The sequence below is a fragment of the Artemia franciscana genome, chromosome 21 (genome assembly GCF_032884065.1).
Source record: "Artemia franciscana chromosome 21, ASM3288406v1, whole genome shotgun sequence".
NCBI classification, from domain to species: domain Eukaryota; kingdom Metazoa; phylum Arthropoda; class Branchiopoda; order Anostraca; family Artemiidae; genus Artemia; species Artemia franciscana.
In genome coordinates this window covers 7360961-7378026 of record NC_088883.1, presented here as the reverse complement: position 1 = coordinate 7378026, position 17066 = coordinate 7360961, and the positions used below count along the sequence as shown (strand labels likewise).

The following is a 17066-nucleotide window of genomic DNA, read 5'->3' as shown; positions in this document are numbered from 1 at the left end:
AGAAAACTATTGTCTCATTGTAGAAGTTTTAAGCTCCTATCCACAAAAATGTGGAATTTCACATTTTTTACCAGAAAACAGATCACGGATGCGTATTTATTTGTTTTTTTGTTTGTTTTTTCTTTCCAGGGGTGATCGTATCGACTGAGTGGTCCTAGAACGTCGCGAGAGGGCTCATTCTAACGGAAATTAAAATTTCTAGTGTCCTTTTTACGTGACCAAAAAAATTGGAGGGCACCTAGGCCCCCTCCCACGCTCACTTCCCAAAAGTCACCGGATCAAAATTCTGAGACAACCATTTTATTTACCATAGTCGAAAAACCTAATAACTATGTCTTTAGGGACGACTTACTCCTCCGCAGTCCCCGTGGGAGGGGCTACAAGTTACAAACTTTGACCTGTGTTTACATATAGTAATAGTTACTGGGAAGTGTACAGACGTTTTTAAGGGGATTTTTTTTTGGTTTAGGGGGGAGAGTTGAGGGGGGGGGGGTTACGTGGGAGGATTTCCATGGAGAAACTTCTCATGGGGGAAGGGACTTTCAATGAAGGGGGCGCAGGATTTTCCAGCATTATTTGAAAAAAACAATGCCAAAATAAATATGAAAAGTTTTTTCTTACTGAAATTAAGGAGCAGCATTAAAACTTAAAACGAGCACAAATTATTACGCATATGAGGGGTTTACCTCCTGGTTATACCTCACTCTTTACGCTAAAGTGTTTTTAGTAATTTCAACTATTTATTCTACGGCCTTTGTGATTCAGAGGTCATTCTTAAGGAATTGGGACAAAATTTAAACTTTAGTGTAAAGAGCGAGGTATCGACGAAGGTTGAACCCCCTCATATACGCAATAAAAACATACGTATATAGAAGTTCGTTACGTAAGTTAATTCGTAAGTTACGTATATTTTTTTCCAATGAAAACGTTTGTAAAAAATTAAAAGTTCTAGTTGCTTTTTTAAGTAATCAAAAACTTGGAGGGCAACTAGGCCTCCTCCCTCGCTCCTTTTTTCTCATAATCTTCCAATTATTTTCAATTAATTAATATGCAAATTTCGTTTTAATTATTTATGTGCGGAGAGCCAAGATCAAAACATGCATTAATTCAAAAACGTCCAGAAATTAAATAAATAAAAAACAAGTTTTTTTAAATGAAAGTAAGGAGCAACATTAAATTTAAAACGAACAGAATTACTCCGTATATGAAAGGGGCTTTTCCTCCTCAACGCCCCACTCTTTACGCTAAAGTCTCTTACTGTTTTAAAAATAGAGTTAAAAAAAAAGAGTCAGACTTTAGCGTAAAGAGCGGGGCGTTGAAGAGGAAAAGCCCCTTTCATATACGGAGTAATTTCTGTTCGTTTTAAGTTTTAATGTTGCTCCTTACTTTCATTAAAAAAAAATATTTTTTTAAATTAATCAAGTAAAAAGCGAAAAAGAACTGATGTGACGGCTGTTGTCAGGGATTTTTCCCTGACAGGTCACTCGGAAGTTCTTACACAAATGCCAAGATACGACCAGCACTTTTTGATTTTTGATTTTTAGCTAAGCAAATGAATCCTAGCGGAGGGATTTATCTTGCCTGATGAGACAATTCAACTTCAAAACTGATTGCTTAATCTGTCCGAATAGCAATAATACCTAGAGGATTCACAAGAAGAATAGCTCTCAGGTCTCTACAACAAAGTTCGGTGATACAATATTGTCCATGGGAGCCATTAAGGGGGAGGCAGAGGGGAGCTCCAGCTCCCATTGCTGAATGATGCTACCTCATATTTTTATACTTTTGTTTTGAAATTTCTATTATACAGCATTGGAATTGCCGATTAGAACAGGTAAGCCCCCCCCCCTAAAATTTAACTTAATGGCACTAATGGTGGTGTCTCGCAGAATTGCCACCATTAGTTACTGAATGTGTTACTGATTTTTATCTGCAGTATGTAATTGACGGCTGTGTCAGATTATATTTGAGTATATTGATCTTTTATTTAAAAGCAAAAAAGAATCGTAAAGAAGAGAAAAAGAGGATAACAACAGCCTTGGGGCCCTTGGCCCTTTTATCCGGAAAATACCCTTTTTGAAAATTTAACTTATTTCATCTTCAATGGCAATATTTAAACTCTGGACCCAGGTGTAACTATGAGACTTCCTGAAAGAATCCGTTAATTAATCTAAGCCTAAAATAGGGACGAGCGATGACTCATAAAGGTTTAATTTAGAGTCCGAAATCTGCAAAGGAATCTGGGTAATTTCAATTTGATTCAGCCATTCACATCCACAGGGTCAGAGCTAGGCACTTACCTCCTCACGAGAATTTACGCGGGAGATTTTATGCATTGTTGAATTAATCATGTGTCTGATTCCGGAGTGTAAAGTTGTGTTTGAAACAATAGCTCTTTTCGCACTTTCGTCTTCTTGAGACGAAAGTAGATGTAGTAGATCTCTACCTAGCCTAGGTAGAGAGACAGTGAAAAATAGAAAAAAAACTATGCAAATATTTCAGTTGAGATCTCCCCCCAACCGTCTTCAATGCAAGAAAAATATATAATAGAACTACAGATAAAAATCCACAGGAAGATATCCTTAAAACAAGCACTCAAATTAAACGAAATTTTAATAGGTGTGGTCTCAGAAACTATTTCTGGTCTTTTATTTAGAAGCTAGTGCTTCGTCTCAGCCACAGAATAATTTTTTAAGCCTTCTATACCTTCAAAACAAACCTTACCTTCAGGCATAATACCAAGAATTAGTCTGGGATATGCATTATTTGTGCAGCCATTTTCACTTCCGCAGTATTTCATACATTGTTCAGGCACAACGCAGGCAACTTCGTCTGGATAGAGTACTCGACTTGCCATTCCGGGTATGACTAGTAAAAAAAAAGGCAAAACCTTAGCCCAACCAGCAAAGAGGGTGCCACCTTGCGCATGGCTTAGCGACCGAGCTGCCAATACTCGCTGCACCATCATCTGAAATTAAAAGTTATTTAACATTTTTGTTTAGAAACACAGTTCTTAGAATAGATATACAGTAGGAAAATTATAAACACACAGCAAGTAAAAAGGAAACTCCAAAGACACAAACTTCAAGAAACAGAAGAGTGAACAAGAAATCAGACAATCAGAAAAAATAAGCAAGAAATCGTTTAACAGTCTTTGAGGTGAAAAAATTTGTTCTTAAAGCAATAAAACGAAAGTAAGAAACAAGCATAGAAAAAGTATGGATTAAAAATCGAACTGAAAAAAAAAATAGATACTTGTGGATTATTCAGAACACACTCAAAAAGTTAAGTTAGGTTCTTTCGTGAAATAAACTACGATGCAGGTACATTTTAATAAAATATTTTATTTATAGAGGTGTTTAGGTTAGGTTAAGTTAGGTATTTGATATAATGCACCCCCTTCCCTAATGTGCAAATATACAGCCCAAACTTTTGATAAAGCTAATGAAATAAAACCAACTATGATGAAAATATAATACTTTATTAGAAAAATTTGTAAAATTACAACTTAGAATTCTAACCTAGCCTAACCTTTTGTCTTTGAGTTTTGTCTTTGTGGCTATGAAAACGGATATTCTCATAAAACGTACCTGCATCGTAGTTTGTTTCAAGAAAGAACCTAACCTTACTTATTGAGTGTGTTCTGAATAATACACAAGTACCAAAAAATATAGTCAGAGCAACACAATCAGTTTTCAATTCCGTAGAGCAAACAACCATTATATTCCATTTTTTGAAGGGTATTTAAAGTCTTTTGTACTTCAAATAATCATGATCATTTCTTGATTATAAACTAATAAACATTATTATGGCAGGTCTTATGCCCCCCCCCCAGTCTAAAAAAGTGTTATAGTCTGGTTTCGAAGGCTCCCGGCTTACTGTATTGTTTCTATGTTAATGTGTTGTTTCACTTTGTATAATAATTTTAAGATACTCAACCTGTTTTTTCTTTAACATCTTTGTAAATTCAGGTTAAATCAATTTATTACCATTACCTATATTTATTATAATTACTTAGTAATTATTTTAATAGCCATGAATGCCTTTTTTACGATTTCACTGGAAGGATGAGAATGGGACAAGTGCCATCATCATTTTATTTATTTACTACATAGGATAAAGTATTTATAATAATTGATGCTTAATTCTTAAAACCAGTTGTCCAAAAATCCCTGCCACAAGTCCAAATTATGCTTGCTTGGCGATCTCTTTTAATTCGAATTATTATCCGAATTATTGCCATCTTCAGTGGCACACTGATGCCGAACACACAAATTGTTCTTTGTCAAAAAAAATTGGTAAAGGAAATTGCTCCTATTGTTAAACATTAAACTTTTGGGGAAAAACTAAAATTTAAATAATTATAAATCACTACCAAAATGAATTTGAAATCTTATTATATGTATTTCCAAAATGAATCATGAAAGATTAACCTAATTACATACGACAGATACGACTCTATCGACCATAATAGGATCCCCCAACCTTGCCTAGACTGCAATTCACTTTTTTACAGTTTTGCTTATATATAAATGAAATCAATTGACGGTAAAAAAAAGTATCGCTAAGGTTAACTAAAATCAAAATTAATAGAACTAAAATTAAACCAGGCCACAAATTTTGGTGCTAAACAACACTAGCCAGGAATAAATTCCGGTAGTGGCCTGGATTCACTTTCCAAACCAAGCGAATTCTTGCCATAGCGCGAATATCTCTTCGGCAGATTTTATGAATACAGGCCTTTATTTCATGTGCTTTGTTCCCACTCAACTGATCTTGGCGCTAACTGCTTTCAATTCCAACAAGATCTGCCATGAGATGTTTTAATTCCGTGAGGCAGATTTTGTGTCCACCTGATGAAAAAAAATATCCTTGTAGGGCCAAACGATTTATTTCGCTTCTGTTTTAGCTCAGAATTGAAAGCTTCGGTTCTCCGGCCGGGAAAACTTACAAATAACGATCCTCTTCACGTAAGGAGACCTACTGGTATCCTTCCTTAAACACACCTTTAATTACCAAGAGTTGAAGATTGAATTGCCTAGACTGCATCTAATTAGACGTGTATGGGACCCGTACTAAAGAGTATTGGTAACTCATAAGAGTGGAAACTGGCGCTAGTGTAAAAAAAAATCACCAACTATGCATAATTATGTTAAGAAGGCAATCAGGCATAACCCTTTGCCATCATAAACAAATAGGGTAGGCCTTACATATGTCTTTTAAATAGTAGGTTAACCTACCTTAAACAGCCGAATACTTGATTTTTAAGACTTACAAATAGACTTCACCTTTACATGATATAAATATACAGATCAGGCCATAAGAGCATGGGAAAACTGTGAGTTTTCAATACTATTTGGTTAGTCCTTTACCAATTATTCAGTTCGACTAGAATTTTTTCTACTTATTTAAAGACATTTTAATGATTTCGCCAGCCACTAAACTGCATCTGGCGCTAGTAGTTTTCAACTCCTATCTTTCCATGTTAAATCGCTGAGTCTTTCACTCTTATAGTTTCACATGCTCTTTGACTTGTACATCAAAATGGGATAGAACCTTGCTCGATAATTTTCATCGAAAGCAAGAGTCTGTTCTAGTGGGGGAGAGGAAAATCAGAATTATCAAGTTCCAGGTAACGTCAACTAGCAAAATTTGTTATTAAATGTATCTAAAATACGCATTCTAAAACAAAATACCTGCCTAATTTGAATTTGTCACCTATTCTAGCCCAAATATTCATCTAAACGGGTAAGAGCCAGAAGACGTGAGCGGCAAATAATCTTTAGTTGGGAACAAGAATTTCTCTGATAGGGGCGCGGGGGAAAATCGAACGAAATCGATTTCCAAGTTTACTTCGACTGGTAAAACACGCAACAGGCTCCTTTTCCAGATACATACGTAAAATTCCTATTTAAAATTAAACATAAACATCATAAAGATGATTAAATTTCCAAGGAGGTTTCGGAGAATTTTGCTCACAATAAGACCAGCCGACCGTACTTCACGTAACGACATCGCCTGGTAGATTTCGCTGCATACAATTTACCGTCTTCCGACAGAACCTAAAGAGCACTAGAGTGAAAAAGATCTATTTCTTCTCAATTTTCCATATTTTTCTGCTCAAGATCTCACATCCATAAGTAAATCCTATATATATCCCCTTTCATTCCCGAGGAAAAACTTATTAGTAACGCTCACATCAAACATGTAACTCACATGAAATCAATAACATAAAGCCGAAAATGTTTAATCATTGTTTTTGATAAAGGTCGCTGGAGAAATAGCTCTAAGTAAGGGGTTGTAAACTGTATGTCTTAAGAGTACACGCCTTCGGACCTATGAATGAGCGTGCGCATAGAAAGGTCAAAGAGGCACTTGCCTCCTCCCACTTTTATTTTATACTTTCTGAAAATATTTACGACTGTTCTGGCTAGGTATAAAGATGCTGTTGAGAACCCCCTTTTCAAAGTACATAAATAATTATTTTTTTTTTATAAATGCATAATGAGAGAAATGATAAGATGGCAAGGACACGTTCTGCGGATGAAGGATAACGGATTTTAAAAGATTCTCCTTGTTGACAAACCTTCTAGGGACAAACAAAACGTAAGTCATCCCAAAAAGGATGGGAGGATTTCGTAAGGAAAGATTTAAGGGACATTGGAACTTTTTGAGAGGGTGTATAGAGGGAAGCTTGAAATAGATTGGTATAGAGGGGGATCTTGCGTAGCTGTGTTGGCCCCAGGTGGCTTAGTGCTGCAGTGAGTAGCGGTAGTAGTAGTAGCAGTAACTTCATATAATTTTAACGTTACAACTTGTGCTAAGAAAATAGAAAAAGGTTAATGGCATGAAATTTGGCTTGAGAAACCTATACCAACACTAGTTTGTTCCCAACTATTTTCTATTTAATATCTTTTTTTCTATCTTTAACTATCTTTTCTATCTCTAACCGATCGAATGTAGTGTATACGCTTTGTATGGTTATTTTTTGTAGAAAATCGTTGAAAATGCTTTAAGAATGATGATGTGTGCCAGATGGTGCCATAGCCAGCCATGTTACAGCTGGGTTTCTGAAGATTTTCAAAGCTCAATTTCTAAGCTTCCATTATTTCTAATTTCACAAAATTGTGCCTTGAATCTTCAATCGGATCGGTGAAGGATAATGTAGTAACTATAGCTGTAGCAGTAGCTGTAACTTAGTAAACAACAAACTGACAAAAATTTTAAAAACGTCTCTCAAAAAACGCATTTTCTTAAGACAGAAAATTACCAATTGATGCTGACTAAAGGAACACAAGGGGTACAACCTTGAGTAACAATCCGATAGGCAAATTAAGCGGAAAATACAAGATATAATACGAATAACGAGAATGATCATTATATCTCAGGTGGAACGGGGGGGGGGCAGATTCAAGGGCCTCAGGGGAAGATTGCCCAGCCTGAACTAAAGCCGTGCTAATTGTTTGGATTTGTTTGACGATATTTGTAATTTTTGAAGGGAAAATTAGGGGGAGGGGTAAATTTATAATTTCTTTGACTCAGAGACAATTCTCATCTTGATTTGATCCAGGTTTTCACTTAAAATTTTGACCAATTTATAATGAAAAAACATATTCAAAAAACTCAATTAAAACAAACTATTACGAAAAATATGAGTGTAATGATTCCTGACGTCCTTTTTTTAAGCGAGAAAAGAGAACCCTTTTGACCAATTAATCAATTTGATAAATGAATTCAGTTTGACCAAATAAATCCATTGACGATGATCCGGAGAGATTTTTTTTAAGTCTGATATTTTAAAGAATTGAAGGGAGAATCCAAATTTTTTTTATTAAAAAAAAAAAACACAAACAAAAGAACGTAATGAAACCGACCTTATGCAAGCCTCAAATTTAAGGTTCATAATTTAAAAGTGTATATAGCATACGTATGCTACATATGTGTTATGTAGCAAGTAGCATTTGTATGTAGTATTAAAGAAAGTATTTCATTTTTGGTTATACATAGTGGCTAAGATGAAGAGGGCCCAGTGTTGATACTTGCAGAAAAGTAGATGAATAATATATTATGGTTTGTGTTTAAAGATAGCAAATACAGTATATTATCTAAAACAATATTCTGAACTTACAGTAGTTAATAGATTGATGGGTTGATTACTGAAATTTTGATTGAATCAAATTTTGGATGAGGGTACATTTATTTTTCCATATTTACTGGACTGCCACTTTGTACTGCCTTGAGTCTGGCTCATAGACAGCCCAGGACAGTATTATGTCGTTGTGTATACTTGTCCGCCATAAACTTCAATGCAAAATTTAGCACGTCTTAACGTTCTTCTGGAATCAATTTCCGTTCTGAAACGTTTAACATTGACGCTCTGAAAACGTTGTATTTTTTATGATTTCCGTAATCGTTTTGCAGATGACTGTTGACAACCATTCAACTGTATGCAGTTATTACAGTTCGCTTTATACTGTACAAATCATATATCGAAGTTGTATGTAGATAGATAGGGTAACCCGGGGGGCCATAAACCAGCAAAAATTGTGCGTTCTTTCCCGAATATTTCATGGACAGACCAATTTAGTAACCATGAAATGGACTGTGGCATCAGATCAGGTTTGATAACCTGAACTGCAATGTGGCACCATCTTACTGGGATACCGGATAAAATCGTTTTTCCTTCGTCAGCTGTTCTTTAAGTTGGTCACAACAATTATCTTGCGTAGACTTCAGAGTTTACTGCTTTATTAAATAAAATAAGACTTGCAACCCCTTTTGGGAACGAAACTGCAAACTAAATGCCAAATATGTGTCATACTACCACGTTTGTAAGCTTCTCTTGGAATTGCTCGTTTACCATTGAGTGTTTTGAGATTCGTTCGCAATATAACTACTCCAAATACGATTACGGCAACAAACCGAAATGAACGGGCAAAAGTTTATTGAAAACATGTCCAAAGAGGGTAATTTGAGCACCAAATTTTGCTGTTAATAAAGAGAAAAAGGGATATTATTGTCTCCTACTTCATGTTAAATGTATTCTTTAATTTTATTGGTCTATTTAGTGGCAGATTCTGAATTGCATGCACAGAACTACTACTACTACTACTACTAACAGTTCAACACCAAGCTTCCTGAGGTCGACAGAACTATGCAAACTCGTTTTCCTTCCCAATCTGTTCAAATCCTTTCTTTTTACACCATGAAGTTCCAATTTCCCTTAAAACCGCCCCATTCGGGAACGGTTTGCTTTTCGTCTGGCCTTAGATGATTCATCGACAAGGACAGTCTCTGGCAATCTGTCATTTTTCATCTGCGGAGTGTGTCCTGGTCATCTCAACCTTTCTCTCATTATAGTCTTAGAAGGCCGGATTGAACCACATTGTTCATGCCACTTACAATTTGAAATATGATCAATCAGAGGGGTACCCAAAACAATCCGTTGACAATTTCTCTGGGAAACATCAAACAAATCCTCCTCCATCTTTTTTAGCGTCCATACTTCAAAACCATACACTGTCATCACTATCATCAGAGCCATCACTGTAGCTCCCAGTGTTCTAATCTTGGTTCGCAGACTTATCTTCCTATTCTTCCAAGCTTTTTTCAGCTGTGAGAAAACACCCTGGGTCTTAGCTGTTCTACTTTTAACATCTTTGCTGAATTCATCGCCTTTATGAATCATACAACCTATGTAAGTGAAACGGTATACTTGATCGATCTTCTCGCTACCTAATATTAACTCTTCCCCTTAAATTATTCCCATTATTAGCAACTTAGTTTTCTAAACATTAATTTTTAAACCTGTTCTTGCACCCTGAATTCTCAAAACCTCCAAAAAGTTCATTCATTTAGCTAACATTTTCATCTAGGACGGTCAAATCATCAGCATAATCTAAGTCTGGGAGAGTTTTGCATCACCATTTGATTCCGTCAAATGGTGATTCCGTCAAATTTGATTCCGTCAACTGAATTCTCAAAACCTCCAAAAAGTTCATTCATTTAGCTAACATCTTCATCTAGGACGGTCAAATCATCAGCATAATCTAAGTCTGGGAGAGTTTTGCATCACCATTTGATTCCGTCAAATGGTGATTCCGTCAAATTTGATTCCGTCAACTGAATTCTCAAAACCTCCAAAAAGTTCATTCATTTAGCTAACATCTTCATCTAGGACGGTCAAATCATCAGCATAATCTAAGTCTGGGAGAGTTTTGCATCACCATTTGATTCCGTCAAATGGTGATTCCGTCAAATTTGATTCCGTCAACTGAATTCTCAAAACCTCCAAAAAGTTCATTCATTTAGCTAACATCTTCATCTAGGACGGTCAAATCATCATCATAATCTAAGTCTGGGAGAGTTTTGCATCACCATTTGATTCCGTTTTCTCCCATGGCCTTAACTGTGCTCCTTACGACTAAGTGCATCAAAATGATCCACATAAATGGGGTTGTGATAAACACTTTCAAGATTATCTGTGAATGATCCAATGTTCAGAATGTTCTTATTAAGAATCACCTTTGACTCTTACAAGGGGCACTAGAACTTTTAATTTCAAATAGTATGAGCGCCAACTCAAGTGTCTATAATCATCAATTGTATAACGAGTGTGACCGGAAAGAATGGAAGCCATATTGCTTTTTACTAATCACTCTTAAGTGAGGGCACTTAATACCCTGTACTTACTAGTACTAAAAAGGAGTTAAAAATATACTAGTAAATTACTTTTCTATAAGTAATTGTACTTCTGCATTCACGCCCTCTTATGTCTTGGCCAAACTAGACATGTCACGCAATACATGTTTTATGTATAGTATTTAGGTTTTAATATCCGGTTTGTCCAATTAAGCATTTCTCTATTCACTTGGTCTCGATTTGTTTGCAATTTACTTTCTCCCCAAATGAAGTGGTGCTTTGTTATCTTTTATATCAAACACAAATACGTATCCAACAATACCTTGACTGATGCTAAAAATTTTATGAATTTTGGTGTGTTACGTAATTCTGCGTATACACAATGACAAAGTTTTTGGTTCACCTTCCAAAAAATCTTCCGTACTCCCATGTATCTCTGACAACATGGAGAATCCTGTAAAAAACTATTTTATCAAGATAGTGGAAGGGATCGTTGTTTTTTATCTTCATTCTTTGAGTTCCTAAGAATTTTTTGTTATACTTGTCAAGCCTTCGACTTTTATGAATGTATTAAATAAAAAAAAACTAGTTTTTTTAACTGAAAGTAAGGATTTTAATTGTTTTAAAAAGTAGAATTGCGGCAAAGAGTCAAACTTTAGCGTAAAGAGCGAGGGATTGCGGAGGGGACAACCCATTTCATATACGGAGTAATTTCTGTTCGTTTCAAGTTTTAATGTCGCTCCTTACCTTCAGTTTAAAAAAATTAGTTTTTTATTTAATTTCTGAACGTTTTTGAATTAATGATTTTGATCTTGGCTCTCCGTACATAAATTATTAAAATGAAATTTGCATATTCATTATTTTTTTTTGACTAAATGGCTTTCTCTTGGTTTTGATCAGACGATTTTGAGAAATAAGGGGTGGGGAAGGAGGCCTAGTTGCCCTCCAATTTTTCGGTTACTTAAAAAGGCAACAAAAACTTTTAATTTTTAACGAACGCTTTTATTAGTAAAAAATATACGTAACTTAAGAATTAACTTACGTAACAAACTTTTATATACTTATATTTTTGATTATATATATGAGGAGGTTTGTCCCCTCGTTAATACCTCGCTCTTCACACTAAATCTTAAGTTTTGTTCCAATTCTTTAAGAATGACCCCTGAATCAGAAAGGCCTTAGAATAAATAGTTGAAATTACTAAAAATACTTTAGCACAAAGAGCGAAGTATTTATCTCCTCCTAAATATCTCGCTCTTTATGCTAAAGTATTTTTAGAACCCCTCATATGCATAATAATCTCTGTTCGTTTTAAGTTTTAATGCTACTCCTTACTTTCAATTGAAAAAACTTTTTCATGTTTATATTTTCATTGTTTTTATTAATAGTAATGCTAGAAAATCCTGCGTCCTTTTCGTTGAATTTCTCTTCCCCCATGAAATATTCCTCCAAGGAAAGATCCTCCCACATAGCCCCCTCCCCTCAACCCCACACCCAAACCAAAAAAATCCCGGTGAAAACGTCGGTACACTTCCCAATAACCATTACTGTATTTAAACATTGGTCAAAGTTTGTAACTTGCAGCCCCTCCCCCAGGGACTGTGGGGGAGTCAGTCATCCCCAAAGACATAGTTATTATGGTTTTCGACTATGCGGAACAAAATGGCTATCTCAAAATTTTGATCCGTTGACTTTGGGAAAAAAATGAGCGCGGGAGGGGGCCTAGGTGCCCTCTATTTTTTGGTCACTTACAAAGGGCACTAGAACTTTTCATTTTCGTTAGAATGAGCCCTCTTGCAACAATCTAGGACCACTTGGTCGATACGATGACCCCTAGGGAAAAAAACCCAAACAAACAAACAAATAAACACTCACCCGTGATCTGTCTTCTGGCAAAAAATACGAAATTCCACATTTTTGCAGATAGGAGCTTGAAACTCCTACTATAGGGTTCTCTGATACGCTGAATCTTATGGTATGATTTTCGTTAAGATCCTGTGACTTTTAGGGGGTGTTTCCCCCTATTTTCCAAAATAAGGCAAATTTTCTCAGGCTCGTAACTTTTGATGACAAAGACTAAATTTGATGAAACTTATATATTTAAAATCAGCACAAAAAATCTGGTTCTTTTGATATATCTTTTAGCATCGAAGTTCCGTTTTTTAGAGTTTCGTTTACTATTGAGCCGGGTCACTCCTTAAGTTCGTTACCACGAACTGTTTGAAAACTAGAATCTTCATAGGAAAACTAATTTGACTCGGTTACACTAATTTAAAAGGCATTCAGTGAAACCTTTTACAAAACTTCGATTTAGATGGTACCCTATCAAGATGTATTAATTAGTTCTATTTGTTTCCGCCAATCTGCCAATTCACAAATTTGAGAATTTGATTTATAAATTATTTTGAGTTTTGTCTCCAGAAATAATAAGGAAATGAAGCTTTTGATTTTAGAATATTTTTTATTTGTCTTACGTGCATAAAAACAATTTTCTTACAAATGCAACTACTCCCTAATAACATCTAAAATATCCAAAGTGTGAATTTAGCTTTCTTTTCTGGCAAAAATTGGCTTCTAATTTTCGGTTATGTGGTGAAATGGCACAGAACAAGGGGTCACATATTGTAAATTTTGGCAACGTTTTTAATTCCCCTCTGATAACCGTGAAACAAAACCGGATTGATATATAAGATATTACATATCAGTCTGTTTTTGTTTTACGGTTATTGAAGAAGAAATAAAAAAGCTATGATGTTTTATTTTGTTCTTCTGAAAATTTATGATTAAGGAGAAAGGACCTTTTGTTACTCGACTGACCCAAAAATAACTTCCAGCGATGTTCTTTTGCTAAAGAAAACAAATAACAATAGTAACAACAATAAATAAATATTTATAAATATATATTAGTATTACACTATATGTAGTAATAACTATTTGTCTATTTTCGTATCTATTGCTGATTTGTTTTTTAGCAAAAGAACATGGCTATAAGTTGCATTTGCCCCCCCCCCCCCACCCCTCTAGTTTTCGAAAAACCCTTCTTTATTCTTATTGAAGAATAAAAGCTTCTATGGAATTTTCATTTCAAAAGAAAACAAAATTGCCCCTGCCCCCTAGATTTCAAAAATAGATTTTGCCCCAACAACATTTCGTAAATTGCCGTAACTGCCTCTCATCTCCCATGCTTCCAATTTACACTAAGCGGTCACGTTCTCAACGCCTTGTTCTAGATAAAACTCGTTCTCCAGAGAGGATTAATAGAAAGAGAAGAGATGTCAGACTGCGTCAGACATTCAAAAATAGGTCCCTATTGAAGAGATTATTGAACGCTGAGACAGAGCCAAACACAACATATACATGTGTGACGTCATGGAAGTTTGATTGATATCAAATGAGAAAAATGTCAGTTTTATGGAGGGATAAACAGGTGGGAGATGTATAAAAAAATGGAACCATGTAGCATAAGGACAATTTTTTAAATCTAAATAGGCTATAAAGCAAAAGCGGGATTGTCAAGTTTTCTTCGATGATGCTAGCCGAAATGGCGAAAATTATTAGCTAATTTGAGCAAATTTAACCAGCTTTTCATTTTAGCAACTTTTTGTATATATTTTTCTGGAAAATTTTTCGTTAATTTAGGTAACCAAACTCAATTGTTACTAGCCCGTAAAAACCAGAAAAGAACAGAAACGTCTAGGAATAAAGAACAAGAGCTAAGAACCAAGAGATCATATGGTATGAGCTCTAACAAAATTCTATGAATCAATAGATTGATTTAAAAAGGAAAATAAGAGGCTTAATGCCGGTCAGGATTTAACATAAGAGCTCTGAGTCACGATGTCCTTCTAAATATCAAAATTCATTAAGATCCGATCACCCCCTCGTAAGTTATAAATACCTAATTTTTTCTAATTTTTCCTCTCCCTTTAGCCCCATATGGTCGAATCTAGGAAAACGACTTTATCAAGTCAAATTGTTCAGCTCCCTGAAACGCCTACCAATTTTAATCGTCCTAGCACGTCCAGAAGCACCAAACTCGCCAAATCACTGAACCCCTCCCCCCAACTCCCCCAAAGAGAGCGAATCCAGTACGATTCTGTCAATCACGTATCAAGGACATTTTTTATTCTATCCACCAAGCTTCATCCCGATTCCTCCACTCCAAGTGTTTTTCCAAAATTTCTCCCTCCAACTCCCCCCAATGTCAAAAGATCTGGTTGGGATTAGAAATAAGAGCTCAGAGACATTAATTCCGTCTAAAAATCAAATTTCATTAAGATCCGATCATCTATTCGTAAGACAAAAATACCCCAATTTTCACGTTTTCCAAGAATTCCGGTTTCCCCCTCCAACTCCCCCCAATGTCACAGGATCTGGTAGGAATTTAAAATTAGGACTTTAAAGCACAAGATCCTTCTAAAATTGCACAAGATTAAGATCCTTCTCACAAGAAGCACAAGATCCTTCTCATTAAGATCTGGTCACCCTTTCGTAAGTTACAAATACCTCAATTTTCAAAATTACCCCCCCCCCCCATTCCACCAAAGAGAGCAGATCCGGTCCGGTTATGTCAGTCACGTATCTTAGACAGGTTTCTATTCTTCCCATCCAGTTTTATCCTGATCTCACCGCTTTAAGTATTTTCTAAGATTTCCGGTCCCCCCAACTGCCCCCCCACCCAATTACGCTTGATCCGGTTGAGGTTTAAAATAAGAGATGTGAGTTACGAGATCCTTCTAAATATGAAGTTTCATGAAGATCCGATCACTCCTTCGTAAGTTAAACGAAGGAGTAAACCGAAGTAAAACGAACGTAATTTTTTCTTATTTTTCAGAATTAGCCCCCCCCCCATAGAGCGGATCCGTTCCAATTATGTGAACCACGTATGTATGACTTCTGCTCTTATTTTTCCCACCAAGCTTCATCCCGATCCCTCCAATCTAAGCGTTTTCCATGATTTTAGGTTCCCCACCCCAAACTTCCCCCAATGTCACCAGATCCGGTCAGGATTTAAAATAAGAGCTTTGAGACACGATATCCTTCTAAATATCAAATTTCATTGAGATCCGATCACCCGTTCGTAAGTTAAAAATACCTCTTTTTTCTAATTTTTCAGAATAAACCCCTCCCCCAACTACCCCAAAGAGAGCGGATCCGTTCCGGTTATGTCAATCATGCATCTAGGACTTGTGCTTATTTTTCCCACCAAGTTTCATCCTGATCCCTCCACTCTAAGTGTTTTCCAAGTTTTAGGTTTGCCCTCCCAACTCCCCCCCCCAATGTCACCAGATCCGGTCGGGTTTAAAATAAGAGCTCTGAGACACGATATCCTTCTAAATATCAAATTTCATTGAGATCCGATCACCCATTCGTAAGTTAAAAATACCTCATTTTTTTCTAATTTTTCAGAATTACCCCCCCCCCCCCCAACTACCCAAAGAGAGCGGATCCATTCCGGTTATGTCAATCATGTATCTAGGACTCGTGCTTAATATTCCCACCAAGTTTCATCCCGATCCCTCCACTGTAAGTTTTTCCAACTTTTAGGTTTCCCCCTCCCATCTCCCCCCCCCCCCCAATATCACCAGATCTGGTCGGGATTTAAAAAAAGAGCTCTAAGACACCATGTCCTTCTAAATTTAAAATTTCATTGAGATCCGATTACCCGTTCATAAGTTAAAAATACCTCATTTTTTTTATTTTTCAGAATTACCCCTCCCCCCCAGCCACCCCAAAGAGAGCGGATCCGTTCTGGTTATGTCAATTATGTATCTAGGACTTGTGCTTATTTTTCCCACCAAATTTCATCCCGATCCCTCCACTCTAAGTGTTTTCCAAGATTTTAGGTTTCCCCCTCCCATATCCCCACAATGTAACCAGATCCGGTCAGGATTTAAAATAACAGCTCTGAGACACGATATCATTCCAAACATCAAATTTCATTAAGATCTGATCAACAGTAGGTAAGTTAAAAATACTTCAATTTTTCTATTTCTTCCGAATTAACCGGCCCCCTACTTCCCCCCCCCCCCAGATGGTCAAATTGGGAAAACGACTATTTCTACTTTAAGCTGGTCCCGTCGCTGATACGCCTGCCAAATTTCATCGTCCTAGCTTACCTGGAAGTTGCTAAATTAGCAAAACCGGGACCGACAGACCGACAGAATTGGCGATTGCTATATGTCACTTGGTTAATACCAAGTGCCATAAAAAGGGATTGCTACTAATAGTGAAGAAGAGAGGGTGAAAATCAGAATTGTTCGTCATTAAACTAAAAGTAATGAAAATCTAACCCGTATTAGCCTGGACTCTTATTACCTGTATTTGGTTGCAGTTGCTTAAATACATTTGGTTTGTTTTTTTTTTGTGCGAGAGGGGGGGGAGGGTCAATTGTTTTTGGCTTTCCTTTTTGAAAATGTTGTTTC

The 17066-nt window shown here is 36.1% G+C and overlaps 1 protein-coding gene across 2 annotated transcripts in view; it reads right to left on the bottom strand.

The window, feature by feature from the left end:
- The window catches only part of LOC136040640 (sodium/mannose cotransporter SLC5A10-like), a 141972-nt gene that overhangs the window by 48030 nt on the left and 76876 nt on the right, over positions 1-17066 (bottom strand). For both annotated transcript variants that reach the window (XM_065724920.1, XM_065724921.1), the window contains exon 7: positions 2725-2968. In XM_065724920.1, the coding sequence (XP_065580992.1) occupies positions 2725-2968 (244 nt within the window). The remainder of the gene's footprint in view (positions 1-2724; positions 2969-17066) is intronic.